The sequence below is a fragment of the Rosa rugosa genome, chromosome 4 (assembly GCF_958449725.1).
Source record: "Rosa rugosa chromosome 4, drRosRugo1.1, whole genome shotgun sequence".
Taxonomy (NCBI): Eukaryota; Viridiplantae; Streptophyta; class Magnoliopsida; order Rosales; family Rosaceae; genus Rosa; species Rosa rugosa.
In genome coordinates, this window is record NC_084823.1 from 1,040,339 (window position 1) to 1,065,440 (window position 25,102).

A 25,102-nucleotide genomic window follows, 5' to 3' on the forward strand; every position below is an offset into this window, starting at 1 on the left:
TCTTCTCCTTGGTAGCTGCAGCAACTTTTCTTTTCTTTAATGCTTTGGGAAGTGAGGCCAACTCACCACAAACCCATGTGAACAACTCAAGAAGATGTCGGCCATATATTTGATTATTCTTTCTTTCCTTCTTCTTCATCTTCTACACGGCTACACCTTTCTCACACCTTTCTCTTCCCAGTCTCAAAAGCTCAAAGCCAGTCAAGGCCATGAAAAAATCCCATCTCAGATCCTTATAAAACTACTCGTTTTTCATTTCCCACAATTCAATTTTCATTTCTCCACCCAAATAATCCAAAACCCACAACTTTGCTTCTAAAGTTTCCATCTTTTGGTTCTTGCTACTGGAGTTCGGAGGTGGAGAGTGGCGGAGGAGATGGTAATGGACGCGAGAGAGAGAGAGAGGTACTGAGACGGAGATTTGAGCTGGTAATTTTTTATTGGTTTCTTGCCTTCTGCAAAATCTGAACTTTGAAATGGGGTTGAATCACCTTAATGGTTTAGGGTTTTAATCTGGGTTTTCAGAAATGAGGGAAGAACACGATATCCTTCGGGGCTGAGATGGTTTTGAGAGAGAGGGAGGCTGAGATCGGTTCGGGTTCGGGCTTTCGGTCTTCATATATTTGAAACCCGAGACCGAACCGATAAAATACATTCGGGTCGGGCTTTGCACCGAACCGATAATTTTCATATCAAAACCGAACCGAATCGGGCTTTTTTGCTCTGTTCGGGTCAGGTCCTCGGTCTTTCAGGTTTGGACGCCCAGCCCTACTTTTCTCCTCTTCTCTTTTCTGTCGGCCCTCCTCATCTTTTCTTCCCTTTTCTCCTCACCTTTTCTTCTCTTTTATGTCATCCCCTCCTCATCTTTTCTGAATTTCTCCCCTTCCCTCCTCATCTCTGCTCAATAACCCAGTTCTCTTGTTTCTCAGACTCAATACTCTCACCTCTCTTTGCACATCAGCGTCAGTCTTTCACCTCTCTCTACCAAGTCACTCTCTCCTCTTCTCAGCAATCTGCTCTCATTCTCTCAACTTTATTGAGGTATTACACTTCAACTTCTTTTCTATAATGAATTTTTTTGATGAAATTAGAATGTAATTTAGATTAAAACTTCGGTATTTTTCTAGATTTCTTGATGTAAGTAATCAAATCTATTGATTCCTAAAAAAAAGTACATTCATATTTTCTGAAAAATGATGTTGTTAATTGTTATGGGTGATATTCCAAGTTCGGTTGAGCAAGAACCTTCTAGTTATGTAAGAGTAGAGTTTCGTGAAATTGATGTTACAATAAATATTTACTTGTTTTAGTACATTTTTATATGCTAGATTAAAAATAGCAAGCAGCGGTAGAGGTGGAAATGATCCAGCATGGAAGTACGCAACTCCCGTCGAAGGAAATCGAAATGGTACAACATGTATATTTTGTTTTGCCACTTTTAAAAGTGGAGGAATTACAAGATTGAAGAGTCATTTATCGGGTTATGATCCTCACAAGAGTGTAAAGAAATGTGATAAGGTACCACCGGAGATCAAAACAGAGGTGATAGCATGGATAAAGAGAAAAGATTCTATTAAGCAAGAAAAGGCAGCTGTTCAAGATGATATTAGAGAAGAACTCCGCAATGATTATCTTGGCAATCAAACAAGTCTGTACAATGATGATGATGATGATGGATATCAGTATCCACCAGACATGCACCCTGCAGAACGACAAGATTATCGTGCTGCAGTAAGACGATCAACCGTAGATCGTGATAAGAACTCTCAGTTTAGTAGAAGTGCAAGATTTCAATTTCCAAAACAATCGAGAGGCGGTAGTAGCAGTCAACAACCGCAACAAGTTGATCGATCAAAAACCTATCGGTACTCATTTCCTGAGCCTCCAGTAGCAATGCCATCAAAAGATAGTCAATCAAAACAAAGCACAATTAAATCATTACTAAAAGGTGGTAGAGAACTATTGGCAACAATGGTGTCCAAATACCACATATATGATGTTGTCCCTTTTAACAAAGCTGATTCTCCACATTTCCAAAACATGTTGACTACAGCTGGAAATCTAGGTAAATTATATTGTGTTTACATATTTCTTCATGGACAATTATGTTAAGTAGAATTTATATAATGAACATTCCTATAAAATAAAGCATTTTCTTGTTTAGGTTCTGGTGTAAAGCTTCCTACCTCCTATGAAATTCAGACTCGTTACTTAGAGAATGAGTACACAGAAATGAAAAGGTATGTGGATACTCACAGAGAAACCTGGAAAATATATGGATGCACTATCATGTGTGATGGATGGACTGGCCCAACCAAAATGTCTATTCTAAATTTCATGGTGTATTCAAAAGGTTCAACTGTATTTTTGAAGTCTGTAGATGCTTCACATATGAAAAAAAATGCTCAGTACATAGAACTATTGTTAGATGAGATTATCCAAGATGTTGGACCAGAAAATGTTGTCCAGATTGTCACTGACAATGCATCAGCATTTAAAAAGGCCGGAAGGGAACTACAGAAAAAATATCCACTGTTCTGGATCCCGTGTGCTGCCCACTGCATCGATTTGATATTTGAAGATATCGGGAAGCAAGAGACTGTTTCCACTGTCGTCAAATGGGCTCAAAGTGTAACTAACTACATCTACAATCATGGTTGGGTACTGGCTGAAATGAGGAGCATCACGAAGGGAGATTTGATTCGACCGGGTAAAACTCGATTTGCGACAAATCACATTGCCATCGACAGTATTTTGAAGAAGAAATCTGATTTGAGAAAATTGTTTACAAGTAGCGCATGGAATGAGAATGCAGCGAGCAGGATCAGAGATGGCAAAATGATACAAAAAAGAGTCCTCGATGGGACATTTTGGGATGACATGGAAGCAGTCCATAAAATTTATAAGTCATTGTATGAGATTCTTCGAATTGTTGACACAGAAATTTAGCCAACCATACCCATATTATATGATATGTTTGAAAGAGTGAAACAACAAATATCACAGATGAGAGGAAAGAAATGGGTGCTTAAAATCATCAATAATCGATGAGATAACACATTAAGTCAACCATTGCATGCAGCATGTATTATTTCTCTATCTCGAAATACGTTTGTATCTTGATAATTACTTAGTTAGATCTATATTATATAACTTTTTGGTTTCTTGTTTGTAGCACATTTCTTAAACCCAAATTTTCATTATCGACATGATGTTGGTTATAGCTCACGTTTCACAAACTCTCTGGCAACAGTTGTCGAACAATTTAACATAAATGGAGAAATTGCGGATACATTTGTGGATGAGGTAACTTCTTATTGATGACAACCTTAAAAAAATTTGGGATTAGAAATGACTAATTTTCAAATGGTTAATGCAGATTGTATGCTTTAGAGATGCAAAGGAATCATTTGGGTCAACCATAGCAAGAAAAACAAGAGAAACCAGAAATACAGGTTTGTGGTATATCCGTATATGTATACATTAAAACACACACATACACACACATATAATTTCTTTAATAGAAAATGTTGATCTATTATAGCAGTAACTCATTGTAGTAGCTTTACAGCTGATTGGTGGACACAATGTGGGTATTCTGCACCAAACATGCAGAAAATTGCAATGCGTATTTTGGCACAAACAGCTTCTTCTTCTGCGTGTGAGAGAAATTGGAGTACATTTGCTATTATTCATACCAAGCAAGAGAAACCGTTTGGCATATCAGAAGTTGGAAAAGCTTGTATACTGCTACTACAACATGAAGCTGAGGCTGCGAGATAAACAGGCAAAGAATAATGTGGTCAATGAAAACAACTATATAGATCTACTTCATGTTGCAAGCGAGCCGCTTCATAATGGCATTGATCCACTTCATGATTGGATTATGCCTGCACACGTCGATGATGAAGCTGGAAGACCTCTTCCACAAGTTGTAGAAACTGCAACTAATGCTGGAATCAATGTAGAGAGAGTCTTATCTGAAGAAGTTGTTAAAAACCCAGAAGATAATTCAGATAGTGATGATGCGTGGGGTGGTACAGCAACTCCAGATAGTTCTGATGATGGTGGAAAGGGTGGAAGCGGAACAGGTGGTGGAGGTGAAAGATATGAATATGGACAATCTTCTGTGGATGGAGGATTCCAATTTACCTGTGAAGGTAATTTTGATCATGCCACCCAAGATGAAGACCACGGAGTGAGAACAGCTGGTCATGGTGCTCAAGAGAAGACCCGATATGGGAGGAGGACTAGAGGTGCAACTGATGATCAAAGTACCCCATCTGATGTTTCTTCAATTGCCTTAAGTTTTGACTCTATCAGTTTAGGCACAGAGCGCAGTGGGATCTTAAATGAATCTCATGAAGGCAACAATCAATTTGGTTATGATGCTTATGGATATAATCAATATGGAGAAGTATATGATCAGTCATCTAGTTGGGTTCATCCTTATTATCCCCTTATAGGGGAAACAGTCGGCAGCTCTAAAGAGATCTATAACTATCATGTTCATCACTACAATTCGCACTATATGGGTCATATGTCTTGGTCTGATTATTGCATTTTCGTAGACCAGCGAGCGGCTTTTCAACCGCCTAGAGTCTATTTTTGGATGTAGATGAAGTTGACATTCATATGTATTTATATGTAGTTCTAAATTTCTAATAAATTGACTTTTTTCAAAAACGATATTTTCGTACACTGTATCCCCGATATATCCGATATCTCCCTTTTTCAAAGTACCGATAGATATGAAAATACCGATATTTAAAACCTTGCGCCTAATGATGAAGGAATTGGGCTGGGGTGCTTTAATTTGATCACAAGCTTGAGAACGAATAAGAAGGAGCAGATATATGAAAATATGAAATCCATTTTCAGAAAGAGCTGCAAGCTCTCTGTTTGAATATCATCAATGAGAGAAGACAAGGGCATTTTTGGAACATAAAACATATCATCAATAAAATAATATTATAAAATCAAAAGGGAGTGTGGTTTACAATTTGGGGAGTGTAATTTACAATTTGGAGAGTGCAATTGGAGAGTGCAAATTTCACTCCCCTAATTTATTATTCAGTGCAAATTTCACTCCCCTAATTTATTTTTCAGTGTACCTGGAAAATCAAAATCGTTCATTCCACCTTCAAAGATCATGCTTGTAAAAATTAATCATATTAAAATCATTTTGTATCATCGTTAAGTTTGTCAAATAAGAATCTTAAGTGCATATGGATCGAAAACTAATGAGACGTCCTCTCTGCCTAATTCTATCAAACCCTAGCCGCCATGGCTAGGGATCTAAGCAATGCCGGCCGGCATTACCACCAAGCGGAATCTCCCTATCTGCCTCTCGCTGCCTCATCGCGGTGACCCAATGTAGACTTCGTTCATCAAGCTCTCGACCAAGTTTCCTCTCCACAGTCTTTGGGGAGAGGGATGGATTTACAACCACCGGAATCTCACGCTGGAGTACACTAACTGGGGAGGTTTTCAGTCTGGATCCGGGTCGAATCTGACCAAATAGAGCACGACTCAAAGCCGATGATGGGTTGGCAAGGTCAACGAGGATTGGTTCAAACTGGATGGGAACGATGCTGATGCAAACAGTTCGCTCATGGCAGGAGCGAGGATTCACAGCCCAGTGGTCGACGGCGTCAGGCTTCAAGGCTGCGATGGCGGCGACGCGATGCTACATCCATGAAGTGATAGGTGGGGCGATTCAGGTGCTTCAACCTGAGGAGGAGACCATCCGCCTGATGTTTCGAAAACGAGGTGGCTTGCATCCCATATGTGCGGCGGCAGTGCTGGCTGTGGAAGTGACCGGAACAGACAAGGGAAGACCGATTGTGAGTTGGGTGCCCATATCACTTTTGTGGCCCAACTCACCTTGGTGGCCCAAATCTTGGGTGTTGAGGTCTAATGGGCTATAGTTGCCCAAAATAGTTGCCTTTTGGACCTGGGCCCTTTTCTGGATCAAATTGATGAACTCGAGTTCTTCTGGGTTTCGCATTTGGAATCCTGGAGGAAGAAATTAGCCAAACCTCCCTGCCCCTAGCCATATTGTTTTGGGCAAGGAGAAAATTTAAGTTTTGTTTTATGTTCTGAACTTTGCCTATTTACTATGTTTCTTTTCATAGTGTATAGGCTCACCTTAAATAAGTGAGCACTGATTGTCTAATGGGTGGTGCTAGCATACCACGTCCTAAACTTGCCCCAGAATTGGCAAGAGAATGTATGTATCTGTGTCATTCTGGCTTGAGATAAATGAAATTGATTACATTGATAAAAAAAAAAAAAAAGTTTGTCAAATAAGATAAGTGAAATCAAGAAATTAAATTATAATCCAAAAGGCAAAACATAATTTCTTATTTGAAGAATATTAATTTTTCATTGAAAAAAGAACGGTTTTGAATCATTTATGTGCAAGTGTAACAAAAATGAGCAAAAATTGGAGATCCTTTATGGAAGTTTCCAATTAACTATGGTCTATCCACCTGTTGATCATTTGATAAGTTAATCTTAAGTTTGGCTTTTGGATTGGATATTCCCTCAATTACCAAACCCATTAACTGAATATTGTTGTATGATGCATTAAAAGGTGTATGGGGCCAAGATGTATTGTTCTTGGAAAAAAATTTAGAAATATCCTTTGCATGGTTCTAATGGGTGGGTTATGATATTGGATAGTGCCATAGTGGGAGTGGGGCTAAGTTAGGAGGGAGAGGTGCTGTGCTGATATGTGCATATAGGGCTGGGAATTGCATACCGGAAAACCGAGACCGAATCCGACCGATCCGGGCCGATACCGATCGGCTCGGTCTGCAACTGCAATTCCACAGAATACCGACCCGACCCGAACCGAATAGCAGCTAAACGGGTCGGCCTCGGTATGGGTCAAATACATACCGTTTTGACCGACCCGACCCGATTTTCTTATGCGACGCACGACTTGTCGTTGATTTCAGCCCTAAAAGGCTAAACGCGTTCTACTTCTGGTCTTCTGCCGTTCTCAAACTCACCCAAACCCTAAAATCCTAAATCGAGCCTCTCTCCTCCATCGAAGACTCCCAGCCTCTCAGCCTCTCACTCTCAGCCTCTCACTCTCTGCTCTCCTCCATCGAAGACTCTCAGCCTGTCAGCCTCTCACTCTCACAGTCTCACTCCTCTCTGCTTACCTCCATCGAAGACTCTCAGCCTCTCGAAGAACCGAGACCGAAACAACAGCTCTACCTACTCGATCCAAGTCTCCTCCATCGAAGACTCGAAGGCTCTCGCTCTTCTCTCACTCCTCTACTCCATCGAAGATCGGAAGCTGTGGCTCTTCTCTCACTCCTCTCTGCCCTCCTCGAAGATTCGAAGGCTCTCACTCCTCTCTGCCCTCCATCGAGGAATCGATTCTTCAACTCGTTTCTTCAACTCGATTCTTCAAGCCTCCCACTCCGAATCGATGGGAAAACTGGGAGTAAGTCTCTCACTTTCTGAGATTTTTTTTTTGAATTTGTGGGGCTGATTTTGAAATGGGTTCTGTTTTTTTTTCATTGGATTTGGGTGTGGAGTTATGTAAAGTTGGTGGCTTTGTGTATTTTGGGGTTTGTTTAATGATGGGTTTTGCTTGGACTATGTTTTGGGGATCGAAAGTTTGTTGCTTTTGTGGTTTATTTGGTTAATGTGACTACTGACTAGGAAATTTGGATTATGAGCGTTTTGGAGCTATGTAAAGTTGGTTGGTTTGCGTATTTTGCTTACCGGACTGTGTTTTGGTGCTATAAAGTTGGTTGCTTTGGGGATTATAAGTATTTTGGAGCTTTATGATGTTGCTTACTTGACTGTGTTTTGGCTAGAAAAGTTGGCTGATTTGAATTTGGGATTGATTTGAATTTGGGATTGTGTAGCAGCATGATTGTGTAGCTTGATTTGAATTTGGGGTTCTGTTTTCATGTAGTACATTGATTGTGTAGCAGTATGATTGTGTAGCTTGATTGTGTAGCTTGATTGTGTAGCTTGATTTTAGTAGTGAAATTTTAGTTCATTATATGCAAACTGCAAAGAGATTTGCATGTTTATATGTAATCGAGTAACCTGACTGTTGTGTAATTTACTTGTTTCAGTTTAAAAACAGTAAGAAGAATAAGAAAGCTCAAGGACAGAAAGAAGGAGATTCTAGTCTAGTTGTTTCTTCAACTGGTACCTCTCCCTCAATCCCTGACAGAGCTGAAGAAGATGTCACGGATGGAGGAGCTCCAGCTTCCGCATCTGACAAGGTTAGTAACAATCCTCGAGCTGATAGAAAACGTAGTTGGGTGTGGGAGCACTTTAAGGAATATAAAGATGTAAAAGTCACTAAAGTAAAGGGTCAAGAAGATATTGTAGAAGAATTTAGGAGGGCTAAGTGTATATATTGTCCTAAGGGTCCTCTAGGAGACTATGCTTGTGATCCTTACAAAAATGGGACTCAAGGGATGATTAGGCACATAAACAAATCATGTAAGTATTATCCCGGAAGGAGAGCGATAGATAAAAATCAGAAAGTGCTTGCTGGTGATAAAAGTAAGGGTAATTCTATGAAAATGGTTGCATTTAATCCTCTTGAAGTTATGAAAGCATGTGTTGAAATGGTTGTAGTTGATGAGCTTCCTTTTAGCTTCGTTGAAAAGCAAGGGTTTAGGCATTTTTGTCATGTTGCAGTGCCAATGTTTAAGGTCCCTTGTAGGAAAACTTTGGTTAAAAATTTTCTTACATTGTATGATAACACAAAGAAGAAGTTGAAAACTGATTTAGCACACTATAGGGTCTGCCTAACCACTGACACTTGGACAAGTGTTCAAAATTTCAACTACATGGTGCTAACAGCCCACTTTATTGATGATAAGTGGGAAATGCATAAGAGGATAATCAATTTTTGCACTATTTGTAATCATAGTGGGAATTCCATAGGTCTTTTGATTGAGTCATGTTTGCTTCAGTGGGGGATTAGCAAGGTTTTAACCATCACAGTAGATAATGCAGCAGCCAATAAGTGTGCTATTGAGTTTGTTAGGTCCAAACTTAACAAAAGAGAAAAACCAGAATCAATCTTAGAGGGTAAGTACATGCATGTTAGGTGTACTGCCCATATTTGTAATTTGATTGTTGGTAGTGGGTTGAAGAGACTAAATAGATCAGTGTTGGCCATTAGAAATGCGGTGAAGTTTGTTAGGTCTTCACCAGCAAGGTTAGATAGTTTTAAGGCATGTGTAGAACTGGAACAGATCCCTTGCAGAGGATTGGTTGTTATGGATGTTCCCACGAGGTGGAATTCAACATTCTTAATGTTGGAAGCTGCCTTGAAGTTCAAAGCAGCCTTTGCAAGGATGGAGGAGCAACCGGACAGCGGCTTTTCAGCCTATTTCAAAGAGCCTGAGGAAGAGTATGATGAGGATGGAAATATGGTTCCAAGTAAAAGCAAGAGGCCTAGAGTGGGGCCTCCATCCGAGGATGAATGGGATAAGGCGGAAGTGTTTGTGCAGTTTCTTAGGGTATTCTATGAAGTAACTCTAAGAGTTAGTGCAAGTAATAGGCCCACAATCCATACCACTTTTCATGATGTGTTGTCAATCGAATCGGAGATTAGCAAGCTCTTCATAGAACCTGAAATTGCAACAGGTTTGGACACCCAGAAGGTTTTGAGTGATATGGCAGAAAATATGAGGTCCAAATTCATCAAGTATTATGGTGGCTTTCGGGAATTGAATCCCTTGGTGTTTATGGGGCTGATCCTTGATCCTAGATTCAAGCTAAGGCATGTAACTCATCTTTTGACAAATGAAGGGTTTGCATTGGCAGATGTGCAGGCTAAAACGAAGGAGTTACGTGATGTGTTGATGTCCTTGTATGAAGAGTATGCACCAAAGGAGGCCCCTCCAAAGAAGAGAGGTCAAATAGAGGTTGAAAGCTCATCTTCACAAAGCACTGTAACAAGCACCGGCAGCAGAGGAAGACAATCTTACATCAATGATTGGAGGAAAGTAGTTTCTGAGCTTGATGAGGCTGTGGTTTCACATGAAGTAGACAAATACTTGTTGGACCCTCTTGAATTCACAAATGAGAAGGAAGGGTTTGAGTTCCCGATTTTGTTATGGTGGAAGATCAATGGAGCCAAGTACCCTATACTTCAAGCAATAGCCAAAGATGTGTTGGCTGTTCAAGTTTCGACAGTTGCATCGGAGTCCTCTTTTAGCACCGGAGGGAGAGTAATCGACAACTTTAGGAGTTCATTGACTCCTAAATCTGTCGAAGCATTGATTTGTCTACAAAGTTGGTTGAGGGGGAATGATATTAGCTGCATAGAAGATGAACCATGCATCAAAGATTATGAGTTCTATGAAAAGTGTGAGAAAGGTGCAGATTTTTAACTTTCTGTGTTTGTTTTTTTAGTTTTCAGTTTTCGCTTTTTACATTTCAGTTTCTGCATTTATTTTTTACATTCTGACTATAGTTTCTTGTGTTTTGTACTTTGGTATGTAGATCATGTAACCTCAGCCTCTTCAACCTCTTGTCCTCCTCCAAAAGCTAAGGGAAAGAATGGTATTGGAACTGATGATGAAGTTGTTCAACTCAGTGAAGATGACTCCGAGGGTGAAATGGTGTCTGATGATTCAGAAAACAGTTGATGCCTATTGCCTTGATGTGATCAGTTTCTGACTTTCTGGTTTATGCCGCAAGGATGGACTCTTTCAGTTTTCATTTTTCAACTTGATTGTTTCATACTTTCATATTTTCATGAACTTATTTCAATTGCTAGTTTGCTACTGTGGTTTAATTGGTTTTTGAACATTTCCATGTAATATTAAGCTGATAGGCTTAGAACATGTAATATTAAGTTGAACTTGCTACTGTGGTTTAACTTGTAGTTCCAAGTTCTGCTTTGATTTGCATTTTGGACAGAAATGTGCATGAAGTTCATTGGAGAACTAATTAGAGATGTTTGAAAATTTACAATGCTGCATTTTTTCAGGTTTCTGGAAATTTTACTATTCAAAGCAGGTGGTACCGATTGGTACCGATTGGTACCGAACCGATCGGTATCGGGCCTAATCGGTATTGCATCGGAGTTTCCGGCGTCCCGAACCGAACCGAACCGAGTATAAACTCGGTATCGGTATCGGTATAGGCATGTTCCCGAGCCGAGCCAAACCGATCCCAGGCCTATGTGCATATATACTAGCTAGTTAGTACCTCATAGCTTTGTATTAAATGAGTGAAAAGAAAGGAAGAAAGCAACTTGAGGTTTTTTGTCGTCTCTAGCTTATCCTACTCCCTCCTTTCCCTTTCTCTTTCACTTTCTCTCTGTCAAAAAAAAAAAAAACTCTTAATCAATTGCAGTCCCTGATCTAGCTTTGATCCATTTCTCTTTATAGTTATTGCTTCTGCAACTTCTGCCTTTTACCAAAATACGGAAACAAAAAGTGGATGAAACCCTCTCTTCACCAGAACAGGACTCAGAAGTCTCAAAGGAGCTCATGATTAGGCCAAAAACCCAGGCATCCAAAAGAAGGTGGGTTTTCTATACAAAGCAACTGAAATTTTTCAGGGTGTTTCTCTGAAAAGGTTTTAGATTTTATTCAGAACTTGTGCCTGGCTCTATTTTTAACTGGGTGCTGTGTGTTATATACAGAAAGGTGGCTCATCAGAAGAATGAAGGGCCTCCTTCTGATTTCTGGTCATGGAGGAAATATGGGCAAAAACCTATCAAAGGATCTCCTTATCCAAGGTTGAAACGTTTCTTTAAATTTGCTCAAGAATTGGTCCTTTTCTTAATTTGCTCATATCAAGGTTACTGGAATTTTTGACAATAATTGATGATTATGATGATGCAGAGGGTACTACAGGTGCAGTACATCAAAGGGTTGTTCTGCCAAGAAACAAGTGGAGAGAAGCAAAACTGATGCTTCTGTGCTCATAATCACCTACAGTAACAGCCATAACCATCGAGGTCCTCATGTGACCTCCACCACAAAAAACCAGAGCCCACCACCAAAAGAAGCCCAAATGCAACCCAATAGTGAGGATGATGATCATGATCTTACAGCTGAAGTGCCCAAAGAGGATGAACTAGAGCCTGAGCCTGATCAAGACGAAGAACAAGAACAAGAAAGGAAGGTAGATGAATAGCAAGAACAAGATCATTTCCACTGACTCAAATCATAGGGTTGGAAACAGTAGAATGTTTCAATTCCTCACCACTTGATGCTTAACCGACAATACAGTTTTTTATTTTTTATTTTTCCCTCGCTTTTGATAAGAATAGGAGCAAACACCTCAGCAACAAATTTTTAGGCAGTCTATTTGAAGAAATCAAAATTAAAAGAAAAGAGGATGTTAGAAGATAAATCATTGTTTCTGTTGTGAATCTCTAAAAGAAAATGTTACTCCAAATTAAGAAAATGTTAGCCCAAATTAGCTAAAGCATCAATGTATACATATGCATGAAGTTTCACATTATCAAATGAGCATGCCTATAGAAATGCAGAATGCCTGCAACATGCCTTTGAGGATGGTTCATTATTTCTCTCAAGAATGTATGAAATTGTCAATTATCTTAATTTGACTTTTCCAATGATGTTTACAGAAGGAATCTCTAAAAGAATCTAAATATTGTTGCTATCTCGTCAGGTGGGCCAAACTCAAGGCTGCTGGCTGCACATAGGTAATATATATATACCATATATATTTTGCTGTGGTTCTCTTCAGACTTCAGAAGTTCAGATGTTCAGAACCAATTATTAGTGTTTTTGATATGTGATAGCTTACCAGATAACTTATTCTTTCCCATTCTAATTAACTTGCACGCTGTGCATGCATTTAATATTTAATTTAGTATGAAACTTTTATATCTGTATTTCCATATATGCACTTCTGGACAAGCAGCTAGCTAGAGCCTATAGCATAAAGCTGAACTGGCAGAAGCTTCAAATTGGTTTTGGCTTCACTGGTTGTAGTTTGTACTACAGTGGTGCTTCTGAGATTTGGAAATAAAGACTGTGATGTGTGACTAGCAACGACCAGTACCTGTATACATATGAGATCTCAGACCAAATGAACAAGACTAACGACACCTGGCTCTTGTTTGTACACAACAGAAGGGGCAACACTGATATCATTTCTACTATGCTTCCTGAAATGAATACTAGTGAAAGTAAAATGAATAGGTGAACAAGGGGGACCAAATCCAGTAAATAAAACAAGTGCAGGTGCTTCACAGTTCCATGTGTGTCGTTTTTTTACACTAAATTGGGTTAGGTCGTGGGTTTCTGGCTTTTGTCCCACATATCACCATGTTATGAATATTCATTCACATGGGAAACCGCAGATTCTGACATTCTGTATTAGAAAATTGATCAGAGAGGGCTCAAAGCAGTATAGAATTATGTAAAGGAGAAGATGTAATTTAAATATTTCCACAGATGTGGTAAAAGATGAAAGATTCACCACATAGATGTGAGCTACTGCATTAAGAATTAATATGCTTTTAAAGTATTGATATAGTGGCATTAAAATATCAGAATAATCCATGATTGGACTCGGAATTTTTTTCTTTTTTCCACTATTATTATGCACATTCTCTATACCATAATTTATTATTCAGTGTAGCTGGAAAATCAAAATCGTTCATTCCACCTTCAAAGATCATGCTTGTAAAAATTAATCATATTAAAATCATTTTGTATCATCGTTAAGTTTGTCAAATAAGATAAGTGAAATCAAGAAATTAAATTATAATTCAAAAGGTAAAACATTATCTCTAATTTAAAGAATATTATTTTTCATGAAAAATGAACAGTTTTAATTATTTGTTTGCGAGTGTAACAAGAAAATGAGCAAAAAAATTGGAGATCCTTTATGGAAGTTCCAAATTAACTATTGTCTATCCTTGATCTGGTTTGCATGAGGGTTGAAGAAAATAATTTCTCTGTTGATTATATAAAAGTATCAACAGTGTAGACATGTTGATCATTTGATAAGTTAATCTTAAGTTTGGCTTTTGGATTGGATATTCCCTAAATTACCAAACCCATTAATTCAATATTGTTGTACGATGCATTAAAAGGTGTATGGGGCCAAGATGTATTGTCCATCGAAAAAAATTGGGAAATATCCTTTGCATGGTTCTAATGGGTGGGTTATGATATTGGATAGTGGGAGACTGGGAGTGGGGCTAAGTTGGAGAGGGAGAGGTGGTGTGCTGATATGTGCATATACACCAGTTAGGACCTCATAGCTTTGTATTAAATGAGTGAAAAGAAAGGGAGAAAGCAACTTGAGGTTTTTTGTCATCTGTAGCTTATCCTACTCCTCCTTTCCCTTTCTCTTTCCTACCCTCGTTTCTCTCTCTTAATCAATTGGAGTCCTGATCTAGCTTTGATCCATTTCTCTTTATAGTTATTGCTTCTGCAACTTCTGCCTTTTACCAAAATACAGACACAAAAAATGGATGAAACCCTCTCTTCACCAGAACAGGACTCAGAAGTCTCAAAGGAGCTCATGATTAGGCCAGAAACTCAGGCATCCAAAAGAAGGTGGGTTTTCTATACAAAGCAACTGAAATTTTTCTGGGTGTTTCTCTGAAAAGGTTTTAGATTTTATTCAGAACTTGTGCCTGGCTCTATTTGTAACTTGGTGCTGTGTGTTATGTATAGGAAGGTGGCTCATCAGAAGACTGTGGTTACAGTGAAGATAGGACCAAATGTGGGGAAGCTAAAGAATGAAGGGCCTCCTTCTGATTTCTGGTCATGGAGGAAATATGGGCAAAAACCTATCAAAGGATCTCCTTATCCAAGGTTGAAACTTTTCTTTAAATTTGCTCAAGAATAGGTCTTTCTTAATTTGCCCGTCAAGGTTTCTGGTTTGTTGACAAAAATTGATGATTATGATGATGCAGGGGGTACTACAGGTGCAGTACATCAAAGGGTTGTTCTGCCAAGAAACAAGTGGAGAGAAGCAAAACTGATGCTTCTGTGCTCATAATCACCTACACATCCAGCCATAACCATCCAGGTCCTGATGTAACCTCCACCACTAAAAACCAGAGTCCACCACCAAAAGAAGCCCAAATGCAACCCAATAGTGAAGATGATGATCATGATCATACAGCTGAAGTGCCCAAAGAGGATGAACCAGAGCCAGAGCCAGAGCCAGATCAAGATGAAGAACAAGAACAAGAAAGGAAAATAGATGAACAGCAAGAACAAGATCATTTCCACTATATTCAGTCCCCAATTAGATCCTCCCAAGACATTGTAATTTACCAAGAAGAAGACCCTTTCAGCTCTGGGAACCACCTAGAGAAAACCCTATTGGATGAACACCCACATCCCCTCTGTTACTCTCAGCTCATGAGCTTCTCATCAACACCCAAATCCGAAGAAGAAGAAGATTTCTACGATGAGCTTGAAGAATTGTTACCCACATCTTCATATTTCCCAAGCTTCATGAGAAGCAATCTTTCCCAGCTTGAAAGGATTCCTTTTGTCCCTTCTTGATCCTAGTGTTTGTTTTCTAGTGTTTGCAGCCAGCATTTAGTGTTTAGAACAAACAATGTATGTACCTAGCTAAGCTAAACTCCATTGTTAATATATGTCGTCATCATGTTCTTCATGCCCACAGCCCACTACCGGCGATTGTTCCAAGTCGGCATCTTTTGGAATATTTCTTAATTGGGTTCATAGAATGAGAAAGTTGCATCACTTTGTCATCACCAATAAGATAATGGGTATGGGTGGGTGCTATCTTTAAATCATTTTTACCACACATTTTTCCTGAAGACATACGCAGCAATAATGCATCGGATTCTATTAGAAATCAGCATCTGAAATAAGCTTGTTTCCACTATAACAGTACTAAGACCGAGAAGTGCTCTTAATTTATACCAGTAACGAGGAACCGGATCTTGTGAATGCTATGCACCGAATTCCATCACAACTCTGGTTTAGGTGATGCTAATAGGATTAACTAAAGACGAGCACGAGGTACACGAGTGTGGTGAAACATCTTTTTGGTTGATTAGGTGTTCAGTGTTTTCTTTTTCTCGAGTGGTTTAGTTTGGTGGAACAGGTGTCCTGCTTTTGGGAGAGTTTTGTGTGATCAAGCTAGCCCTTTCCCCTTTTTAAAATGTTTAATGGGTGGTTGATTTGGTGGAGACTCTTTGGCATTTTGTGTCTCTTGTATGATAAACTAGGATCAGATTCTGGAACCTAGCTACTACAAAGTCTCTGTTGCATTTGGCTCTGGTGTCTTACCTATTCCAGATTCCCCGCGCAAAAGGCCAAGTATCAAAAAACAATACCCCGTTGTGGGAAGAATCTGCATACACTATAGGACTAGAAATTTTTCCAATAGTTGTCAAATCCCAGGGACCATGTACCAAAGGCACATGCCGTGCACGGCACTTCAAGTTTAAGATGCCAACAAACAATAGGCAGGAACGAGAACAAGTTGGGGCTGCGATAGGTATGGGTTTAACCTGAGCTTCAATATCATTATCATCCATTAGCACTCAGATTTGACAAAGTAGCTTTCTGAATCTAATGTAAAGAGGAGTGCAAAAATGAGGGAACTTCTGATCCACAATGACTAGAAAGAACAATCGTATCAAAAAATGACTAGGAAGAACAACCATGTCAATCACTTATCAACCTTCATTATTATCGTCGTAGCCGAAGAGGATACTTAAAAGAACAGGAGAAATCTAAAGAGAATTTTATGTGTTTCTTAATGATTCAATCATTAGTTCAGAGGGACAACAGCAAAACTAGCATTTCTCTTCTCTGATGGGTGGATATCAACATCATTCAGCAATATAAATGAACTCACCTTCTCATCTAAATCTACAACACAGACAGCCATGTTATAACTTGCCGCACCTGGAGATTTTCGGACACCATATTCCCCTTTAACCTAGGCAACAGTTTTCTCACTGGATTCATCAGTACTCTCTACCACAACTGGCAACGGTTGGAGAGCTTTGAGAGGATTCAATATCACACCATCTATAAGCCCATACTCCTTAGCCTCCTTTGCACTCATGAAGAAATCACGATCCGTGTCTTGGTTGATCTTTTCAAGACTTTGACCAGTGTGGTAGGAGAGATAACCATTTAAGTTTGCCTTGTGATGCAGCATTTCATTTGCCTGCACAGTAAATCAACTATTTAGACTTTCCAGCAAAAAGGAAGATGCATGAGATAATCATGCAGTAAGACTAGCTATATTAGTAATCTGGCTAGTCTACTCCACGTCAAAGCATAGTATGTAACAGCTAGATATTCACAGCACCACCATCTGTCTTTCACGTTTTAACCTCTAGACTAGAATTTACAGACACACACCTCAAGGATTCTTCTAAGAAATATGATACTGTATTGATGTTGAGAGTGTTAGGGCCTCAAGGTGGGGACAAATCTTCCAAAAGCCTTCAAAAAGACTCAAAAGTTGAATCTAACCTATTGTGGATTAAAAACATTTCAAGCCATTCAAGAGTTTTTACTTTAAAAAGTAATCTTTCCAGCTTTAAGTACCAAACATTATAAACTTAAAATTCAGCAAAAGCTCGTTAGTAAAGTGCAGGAGGTCCATTTAAATTTGAGAGAGAGAGAGAGAGAGAGAGAGAAGGGTTGACAAATGGAAACAAATAACGTACCTGAATATCTATGTCAGTTTGCCCTCCTTGAGCTCCACCAAGAGGCTGATGGATCATTATCCTTGAATTTGGCAAACTGTACCGTTTTCCTTCAGTGGATAATTCAACAGATACAGAGCATATTTAGCAAACTTCAGGATACATAAACCATAAATAATACACATCACAGGTCCACGTTTATTTCTCACCTTTGGTGCCAGCGCTAAGCAGGAAAGCCCCCATACTGTTTATGAAGAAAGATATATATATCAATTATTAGTGAATACTATTGTATTGCTCTAATTAGCGAAAAATAAAACAAATAATCACCTGTTTCAAATCCTGTACACAACTTTAGATAGATACTCATTCAATAAAACAACATAAATTTAACTAGTCTTACACATGTAGATTCACAAAATAAGTAACTCTTCAATCTGCCTCAGGATCTCATCCTCATCCGATGACAATTTTTTTTTTCTTTTTATCTCTCTCTCTCTCTCTCTCTCTTTTTTTTTTTTTAGATAATATTACAAACTCAGCGACTAACAAAGAAAACACCCTGAAGACACAGCCAAACAAACCCTACTTCACTACAGCTAACAATTCAGCATGTAGGAAAATGGGAATAGTCCCTAAAGTAGTAATGCTCATACCACCACAATAGTGATCAACCACCCCCTTAAAAGATGAGAAATTGGAAAACTAATGCTCGAGTGAATCAAATCAAAAATATAGGGGAGAAAGGAAATATATCAATCTTATGTAAACGCTAACAACAAACACAAGACAGACAATTGGAAGGCTGGTTAATAGTAATTGGGGAGAGAAGAATGTATGATAGGAGCATGTACCTAGCAGCTAGTCCAACACACACAGTAGAGACATCAGGTCGGATATGCCTCATAGTGTCGAAAATGGCCATACCTGAGCAGATAAAATCAAGTTAATCAAGTATTAGACAAAAACTGGCTTATGAACACGAACTGTAAGCGTAGCAACTAGTTCAGTATGATAGGTTATACCAGCAGTAACGGATCCTCCAGGTGAATTCACATACATGACAATATCCTGTTCAGAAATCAGAAGACACATGAACTGATCAATAAATTGCATGATTGACGTTACCTTTTGCAGGATAGATGTGAGAGAGAGAGAGACCAGGAACAGAAGAAAACCAGTTACAAATACAATTAACAAACCTTTTTAGGATCAACAGCATCAAGGTAAAGAAGCTGAGCGACAATTATATTTGCCATATCATCATCCACAGCTCCCCCACAACGAATGATTCTCTGGCAGAACAAATCAACAACAACACCAGAGTTAACAAAGAATCACTAGCACTGCAAAACTCCCCCAAGTTAGCGAGAAAAAGCATTATGCCAATGAGTTCTCCTTACATGCTGGAAAAGCTGACTAATAACACTCTGAAAGCGTTCTTGCACCATAGGCGGTGGACCCTGTCCCTGTGCATAAGCAGGAAAGTATGGCGAAGATGGAACTTGCAAATCCTCCCTAAAACACACCATATCCGAAACAATATCAGCAAACAAATTACACTACATATTTAAGCTTTCTTATCAGTAATAAAACTCATCAAGCACGCAAGAATCAACACATAAGACCCCACCTTATGGACCAAATTCCTTCACGAGAACCCGGTGCCCAAAATTCATCATAGACAGCCTTCACCGGAGAACTCTGGAGACCTTTCCTATTCCCAACTAACTTCTTCAACTTCCTGCAAAACAATTTAAACTTAAAAACTCTATCCAACCCTGGAAATGAAAACTTAATCTTTCTTCTATTTCTTTCCGTCGCGTTTTGGTTATAAACACGAGTCTGCAAACAAATTAGCAACCCTAGATGTTTGTTAACACAAATTAAACTCAATTTTGAATTCACTATTACTAAAATCTCTTGAAGTCTGTTATCCGCTGCACTCCAAATAGCTCCATTAAGATTAGAAAATCTGAGATTAGTGAAGATTAGAGAGTACCTTGAAGGAAAGCGTTGAGAGGGGAGAGAGACGGTGAGGCTGTGTGGCTGGGAACAAGAGCTAGGGTTTAGAGCGAAGCCGAGGGAGTTGAATCTGAGAGAGGAGGAGGCCGATGTGGAAACGCAGGTCTGCGCCATTTGTGTGTGTGGAGGAAATTGAAATAGAAGAGACGATGAAAATGGCGCGGCCTTATCTGGAAAAATGAAAGCTCACGGCGGCAGAGAGGGTCGAGTGTTGAGTGCTGAAGCAACCAAACCCACTGTCACTGTGTGTCATTATCTTCCACCGAAAATGCCCAACTCACATTCTAGTTTTTTTCTACTCGGATTGGGCCCTCAACCCTCAAATGTCATAGCCCAATAACAACTGCTCTTTCCACTCTTGTTCTTTTTCTTTTTGCTCTGGATTTGCTTCTCTGGTTCTAACAGTCTCAATTTCGTCGGCAAAGTAATACCGAAAATAGAGTCATGCCCTAATAGTCAATTAATTGGTACTCAGTTGTGCTGATTTAAATCTAATAGTGAGAAATAATGAGCATTCCAACTGCCTTATTATTTTTCACCCGTACATTTAAATCCAACAAGACGACTAATCACCTCAGCAAGACTGTCGAAAATGTTACCTTGGTGAAGAAGTTTTTTTTTTTTTTATTTGACACGATGGGGAAGCTGAGATAGTGTATGAGATTGTTCTTTGCCACTATTACTAGCAATCAAATATTTTAGTCTTGTGAATCAAGAACTAAACCACAATGACAATGCTGGAGGAATTACTTTCATCTCCTTTCTGTGAAGTGTGAACCAACAAAGCATCAGGGTAAAAAGAGAGTACATATTGTCAACTATCAAATGATAAACCTGTATCCAATCAATCTGTTTCGGCTTAAAGCTTACAGTTGTATGATACTTCTCAACATACTGTAGCAGAGAAATATATTCTCGACAACTGTATGTAATTGATTAAACCAGCATACATTGTTATTATTTTTCTTTTGTAAACTGAAGAAAATTAATCTTTGGCCACTCCCATAGTCCCATGTTACTCCCCGCCTTCCAAAACCAATGGAATACCATTATCATAAACTATGAAGGAGATTGTTTTTATACCAACATGAATGAGACATTATTTTGCAGCCGGAAAAACAATCTGTACTTGTATGAACTTCTCCGCACCTAGTTAAGAATCAACGCTTCTCCACCGATCCCGGAATATATACCAAGAGTGATCAACCAGCTCTGCAGGATCACCCAAGACTTGAAAAATAAAGGACAGAACAAGATTGTTGCAAACATTAGCTGGTAGTTTCTGCTTGCGTCTTTTCCTGGACAGCCTTGTAGCACCCAAGACTGCAAAGAGGAAGCTTTGACTTAGAATCCCTATACTTGTAGGGATTCATACATGATGGGCCCGCACATTTCTCACGCTGAGGAGGATAACTGAAATTCCATACCATAGCATGTTAAGAAAGACCATCATCATCAGCAGCAGCAAACAGACAACAAGCAAAGCTATCATGTAAAACAACCAGGAAAATGAAATTACCCGTGAGGTTTAGGGTCAAATAAACTGGGGAGACCCATATCATCTGGGAATGTTACTGTAGTTCCCATTGGGCCCATCACATATCTGATGGTGCTTGATGCAAGCGCCAAAGCATTAGCAGCCTTCTCCTGAATACAGTACACCATGAGTGAAGAGATTGAAGTCCTAGCATATTACAGATGGTCACTATGAAGTGTTTCAATACCTGTGCCAGTTCTTCTTGGCGCTTCTTTATTTTGTCTTCCTTCTTTTTCCTACTAGAATCTTGGCCAAGTATTTTTCTAATAGCCTCCTCCTACATTAATTCAATCAAAAGATAAATAAAAGATGATTAACGCTTCTAGAGCTTAAAAGTAATTAAAGGAAGATGATGAAACATGAAAAGCAAAGCATACCTCAGATTCCCTAGCAGCCTTCTCAATTTGCATTCTTCGTCTCTGAGCAGCCTCAGCTTTCTTCACCTGCTGGTCATATTCTGTAGATTTCTCTTTTTGTTCTGCAGTCCAACACAACAATCATAAAATGGCAATATCAGAATTTAAGTCCAGTAACAAAACAATTCCAAGTGTAGGAAAGTATGGCAGAATAGCTCACTTCTAGGTGGTGCAGGTGGTAATCCATTCGGAAATTCAATTAAGCTTGAACCAGGGGATGAAGAGGCATCTTTGCTCGACTGAAGGGCCCGTTGACGTGTTGTGAGGGTCAATTCCCTCTTACCATCTAACAAAGGCTCAACAGCTTCCTTCTTCTGCTTCTTTTTACCTTCAAGCTCACCATCAGATAATGAATCTTCTTCTTCATAATCAGCGTCTCCTGATACTCTATCAGGTCTTGACTTCCTCTTTAGGTCTTTGCCTGACCTTGATGGACCACCATTATCAATACTAGAAACTACAGAAAGTTTTCTATGTTTCCTGCTTGACTCTTCATCATCTTCTTCTCTAAATCCTCCAGTAACCTTAGATGTTTTGAGTTTCTCCAGAAACCGAATCTCATCATCTTCCTCATCGTCTCCAAACTCTCCATCAAGTACACGCCTCTTGGGTACACGCTTGCTCTTACGAACAGGTTCAGATCTATCTCCTTCCTTTCCAGAGCTGTTCTTTCCGGATGTCCGAACCATTGTAGACTGATCCAGATCCTTCCCAAGATTAATACCACTTCTTGAGAAATCCTTCCATGGAATTCCTTTCAAACCACTCTTCCTATCTAAAGGGGAATGATTCTCATCTGAATTTGACTGCATCAAAATCATGTATTTAATAAGAAAATCAACGACGACTAACAATAATGAATGCAATTATTACGCTAATATGCAAACATTAATGCAAAAGGATTACTTTCCATACATTACAGATTCTATATTTACGTTTATCCAATTACACTTGATCCAGGTGGTGAAAAGCGTAACACACGGTCTGGGTCTCACCAACGTCAAGTTTATTTCAAATTTTAAACACAAAAGGCATATTATTTTTTAGAAAGGAGACTCAAAATTGAATATTTTGAACGAACTATGAATCAATGGTCCAGAACCCAAATGCCTATAAATAAATATCGAATCAAATGGTACAACAGCAGAAACCACAAAAAATAACAACTTAAAACCCACTTGTTATAATGTGGTGGGACAGTGATTCCTCACTCAAGCTAAGAAATAGCAAAAGTTTTTACCAGAAGATTTTGCTTCTGCCGTGGTTTAGAGACATCTGAAGATCGAGATAACTTTGTTGAAGACCCCTCCTCTTTTGTACCATTGACTACAGAATTGGCTTGAATTGTCCGGGTAGCACCACCAACCTTGAGCTTGACCTTTTTAGCCTTGTTCTCATTTCCAAATCCATCTGATCCTGACAGCCTAGTACTCGGACTTCCACCATGCCCACCATTAGCTGCACCTGCACTTCTTGACTCAGATATCAAACCATCCTTCACTGTGCTTGTGCTTTTCCAATTAGCAGGGGCAAGGACACCTTCGCTAGAGCGTTTATTACTGATCCCATTTCGTCCCGGCTCATTATTGTAAAATGAATTGAACCCTCTATCCTTTCTATCTTTTATGTGGGGTTTTTCACCATTACCCCCAGCAGAAGAAACTCTAGTCATACATTCATTAAGACTCAATTCTTTCCGCTTAGAATTGGTATCACAACCAGCATTCTCATCACTGGAGACCTTGCTCAGTTCATCCGAACGTGATGACAACGGCGACTGATCATGAATTTCAGGTGATGGTTGTGAATCAGGTCGAGGTCGGCGAAAGGTTTGACTTCTTTTCTTTCTCACAGCATTGCTGATATCCAATCTAGGAGTACTAAACTCTTCCATGAGGGCACTGTTGCTATAGACCAGTTCTTGTGATGCCACCACTTATCAAAAACATGAAGTACGAAACAAAAAAAACCGCGGCAACCAAGTACTCCAGTAATGCCGAAAATCCTAATTAAAAGAAAAGAACACAAATAACTATTTGGACAATTACAAGTAAGCAAACTAATATGCTTTCATTTACAGTAACATCGGAGTAACATAGAATAGCAGAAGCATTCATAATAAACACCCACAAGACAACAAGAGATCCACCATTGCTATAACGAAAAGAAAGTTATGGTTTTTACTTCTTACTAGGTAGGAAGAGATTTAACACAACTTGTTCAAGCAACAAGAATTGGTATTGATAGAGAAATTAAAACAAATAAAGTAATGACATTCAAATACAATTAAACTGGGATTACAAATCCTTCAACCTGATTACTGGAATCAAAGCCTGAATTCATCTAAAGCCAGTAAACTCAGACCATACTGAAATCAAACCAAACCAGAAACCCCAATTCATTCCCCAAGAGTAAGCAGAATTCCAATGCAGTAGAAATCAAACCCAAAGATCATTTAAGAAATCAAACAGACCCCAAAAAACAAAATGCATACCAATACAGAACACAATCACACACATCAACAAAAGCCCAAATGCGACTCCATCATTCAAACCCAGAACCAATAACACACTCACAACCCCCACAACAGATTACAATACGCAATACCCACATACAAAAACTCCACGGAAATCGACGAAAACCCAAAGCAGAAGACCGATCCAATACCTTGAGAAATTGGGCGCGCAGTAAAATCCCAAAACTGTAAGAAAGCGTAGACCTTTGGAGAGAGGAAGCAAAACCCAGAGAGACGAGAGAGAGAGAGAGAGAAATTGGGTTTTGGGTGAGCGAAAAGAAGAGGGTGGAGTCTGGTTTTGGATATATAGAGATATAGGGGAATTAGGGTTAGGGATAGAAGAGTTTGGAGTATTTAGGGTAATGTGAGAGAAAGAGAGAAAGGAGGTGGTGGTGGTAAAGAAGAAGAGAGGAAGGCTAATAATCTTGGCGTTCACCATTTTGCTAATTCCACACAAACCCCCCCCCCCCCCCAATCCCAAAAACAAAGAAAGAAGGAAAGAAAGAAAGAAAGAAAGACCCAAAGCCCAAGTTTGGTTTTTGCCTGACTGACCAGACCAGACCTACTGACCCTCCTGTGTGTGTGTGTGGTTTTTGTTTTGTTTAGATTGGTCACCCCTAACTCGTTCAACCCGACTCGGTAGTCGTTCTACCAACTCACTCCTCTTCTTTCTTCCCTTTTATTTCCCTCCTCTCTCTCTCTCTCTCTCTCTTCTACACACGGTTTGGGTTTACGCTGCAAGTCTATGCGCACGTTAACATTCTGCGCACACTCGGTTCACGTTAGTGGGTCTCCTCTCTTTTTAATACAATTTCCACGTGTCAGTACTTTTTTCTGGGGGGGCTGGACCTTTTGTCAGGGTTTTTGTTAAGGAACTCAATGATTGATGATTCGACTTGAGATTTCTAAAGTGTACAATGTTCTTGATTTTATTTTCATAAAAATCAATATATCAC

At 39.3% G+C, this 25,102-nt stretch overlaps 6 protein-coding genes across 12 annotated transcripts; 4 read left to right on the forward strand and 2 right to left on the reverse strand.

Moving 5' to 3' along the window:
- Positions 1-3,153, forward strand: LOC133706808 (uncharacterized). Of its 4 annotated transcripts, none has more exons than XM_062132356.1 (4): positions 4-429; positions 505-1,041; positions 1,329-2,065; positions 2,165-3,153. In XM_062132356.1, the coding sequence occupies exons 3-4, from the start codon at positions 1,696-1,698 to the stop codon at positions 2,947-2,949; spliced, it is 1,155 nt and encodes a 384-aa protein (XP_061988340.1). In that variant the 5' UTR covers positions 4-429; positions 505-1,041; positions 1,329-1,695; the 3' UTR covers positions 2,950-3,153. The 4 variants fall into 4 exon arrangements, with proteins under 4 accessions (XP_061988342.1, XP_061988340.1, XP_061988339.1 ...); XM_062132355.1 differs by having other exon boundaries at positions 526-1,041; XM_062132357.1 differs by having other exon boundaries at positions 4-405; positions 526-1,041.
- Positions 3,154-5,672: 2,519 nt separating this feature from the next.
- LOC133742650 (zinc finger BED domain-containing protein RICESLEEPER 2-like) lies at positions 5,673-10,970 on the forward strand. The gene is made up of 4 exons (XM_062170336.1): positions 5,673-5,846; positions 7,187-7,462; positions 8,127-10,377; positions 10,504-10,970. Exons 1-4 carry the CDS (start codon positions 5,673-5,675, stop codon positions 10,647-10,649), a joined length of 2,847 nt encoding a protein of 948 aa, XP_062026320.1. The 3' UTR covers positions 10,650-10,970.
- Positions 10,971-11,256: 286 nt separating this feature from the next.
- LOC133743505 (probable WRKY transcription factor 65) lies at positions 11,257-13,093 on the forward strand. Of its 4 annotated transcripts, none has more exons than XM_062171464.1 (5): positions 11,257-11,533; positions 11,654-11,749; positions 11,856-12,138; positions 12,652-12,685; positions 12,990-13,093. In XM_062171464.1, exons 1-5 carry the CDS (start codon positions 11,499-11,501, stop codon positions 13,028-13,030), a joined length of 489 nt encoding a protein of 162 aa, XP_062027448.1. In that variant the 5' UTR covers positions 11,257-11,498; the 3' UTR covers positions 13,031-13,093. The 4 variants fall into 4 exon arrangements, with proteins under 4 accessions (XP_062027448.1, XP_062027446.1, XP_062027447.1 ...); XM_062171462.1 differs by having other exon boundaries at positions 11,258-11,533; positions 12,608-12,685; positions 12,907-13,093; XM_062171463.1 differs by having other exon boundaries at positions 11,258-11,533; positions 12,608-12,685.
- A 1,163-nt stretch (positions 13,094-14,256) lies between these two features.
- LOC133743504 (probable WRKY transcription factor 65) lies at positions 14,257-15,633 on the forward strand. Its single transcript, XM_062171461.1, has 3 exons — positions 14,257-14,555; positions 14,676-14,816; positions 14,918-15,633. Exons 1-3 carry the CDS (start codon positions 14,467-14,469, stop codon positions 15,516-15,518), a joined length of 831 nt encoding a protein of 276 aa, XP_062027445.1. The 5' UTR covers positions 14,257-14,466; the 3' UTR covers positions 15,519-15,633.
- A 1,022-nt stretch (positions 15,634-16,655) lies between these two features.
- On the reverse strand, positions 16,656-19,951 carry LOC133743503 (ATP-dependent Clp protease proteolytic subunit 5, chloroplastic). The gene is made up of 9 exons (XM_062171459.1): positions 19,656-19,951; positions 19,287-19,397; positions 19,057-19,171; positions 18,856-18,948; positions 18,679-18,724; positions 18,508-18,580; positions 17,863-17,897; positions 17,675-17,763; positions 16,656-17,166 (listed from the first exon to the last, which is right to left on the reverse strand). The coding sequence occupies exons 1-9, from the start codon at positions 19,790-19,792 to the stop codon at positions 16,933-16,935; spliced, it is 933 nt and encodes a 310-aa protein (XP_062027443.1). The 5' UTR covers positions 19,793-19,951; the 3' UTR covers positions 16,656-16,932.
- Positions 19,952-20,464: 513 nt separating this feature from the next.
- LOC133743502 (uncharacterized) lies at positions 20,465-24,866 on the reverse strand. The gene is made up of 7 exons (XM_062171458.1): positions 24,299-24,866; positions 22,872-23,636; positions 21,792-22,437; positions 21,593-21,693; positions 21,403-21,492; positions 21,198-21,325; positions 20,465-21,091 (listed from the first exon to the last, which is right to left on the reverse strand). The coding sequence occupies exons 2-7, from the start codon at positions 23,523-23,525 to the stop codon at positions 20,947-20,949; spliced, it is 1,764 nt and encodes a 587-aa protein (XP_062027442.1). The 5' UTR covers positions 23,526-23,636; positions 24,299-24,866; the 3' UTR covers positions 20,465-20,946.
- Between the last annotated feature and the right edge of the window lie 236 nt (positions 24,867-25,102).

Coding starts and splice junctions, on each gene's coding strand:
- LOC133743502 (XM_062171458.1), bottom strand. CDS start 23,525: ATGGAAGAGTTTAGTACTCCTAGATTGGATATCAGCAATGCTGTGAGA. Junction 22,438..22,871: donor GGCAGAAGCAAAATCTTCTG/GTAAAAACTTTT, acceptor ATTTTGATGCAG/TCAAATTCAGATGAGAATCA. Junction 21,092..21,197: donor TTTGACCCTAAACCTCACGG/GTAATTTCATTT, acceptor ATGGAATTTCAG/TTATCCTCCTCAGCGTGAGA.
- LOC133706808 (XM_062132358.1), top strand. CDS start 1,696: ATGCACCCTGCAGAACGACAAGATTATCGTGCTGCAGTAAGACGATCA. Junction 2,066..2,164: donor GACTACAGCTGGAAATCTAG/GTAAATTATATT, acceptor TTTCTTGTTTAG/GTTCTGGTGTAAAGCTTCCT.
- LOC133743504 (XM_062171461.1), top strand. CDS start 14,467: ATGGATGAAACCCTCTCTTCACCAGAACAGGACTCAGAAGTCTCAAAG. Junction 14,556..14,675: donor ACTCAGGCATCCAAAAGAAG/GTGGGTTTTCTA, acceptor TGTTATGTATAG/GAAGGTGGCTCATCAGAAGA. Junction 14,817..14,917: donor AAAGGATCTCCTTATCCAAG/GTTGAAACTTTT, acceptor ATGATGATGCAG/GGGGTACTACAGGTGCAGTA.
- LOC133743505 (XM_062171462.1), top strand. CDS start 11,499: ATGATTAGGCCAAAAACCCAGGCATCCAAAAGAAG. Junction 11,534..11,653: donor ACCCAGGCATCCAAAAGAAG/GTGGGTTTTCTA, acceptor TGTTATATACAG/AAAGGTGGCTCATCAGAAGA. Junction 11,750..11,855: donor AAAGGATCTCCTTATCCAAG/GTTGAAACGTTT, acceptor ATGATGATGCAG/AGGGTACTACAGGTGCAGTA.
- LOC133743503 (XM_062171459.1), bottom strand. CDS start 19,792: ATGGCGCAGACCTGCGTTTCCACATCGGCCTCCTCCTCTCTCAGATTC. Junction 19,398..19,655: donor TCTCAACGCTTTCCTTCAAG/GTACTCTCTAAT, acceptor ATTGTTTTGCAG/GAAGTTGAAGAAGTTAGTTG. Junction 17,764..17,862: donor GCTTAGCGCTGGCACCAAAG/GTGAGAAATAAA, acceptor TATCCACTGAAG/GAAAACGGTACAGTTTGCCA.
- LOC133742650 (XM_062170336.1), top strand. CDS start 5,673: ATGGCGGCGACGCGATGCTACATCCATGAAGTGATAGGTGGGGCGATT. Junction 5,847..7,186: donor CAGACAAGGGAAGACCGATT/GTGAGTTGGGTG, acceptor CCTCCATCGAAG/ACTCTCAGCCTCTCGAAGAA. Junction 7,463..8,126: donor AATCGATGGGAAAACTGGGA/GTAAGTCTCTCA, acceptor AACAGTAAGAAG/AATAAGAAAGCTCAAGGACA.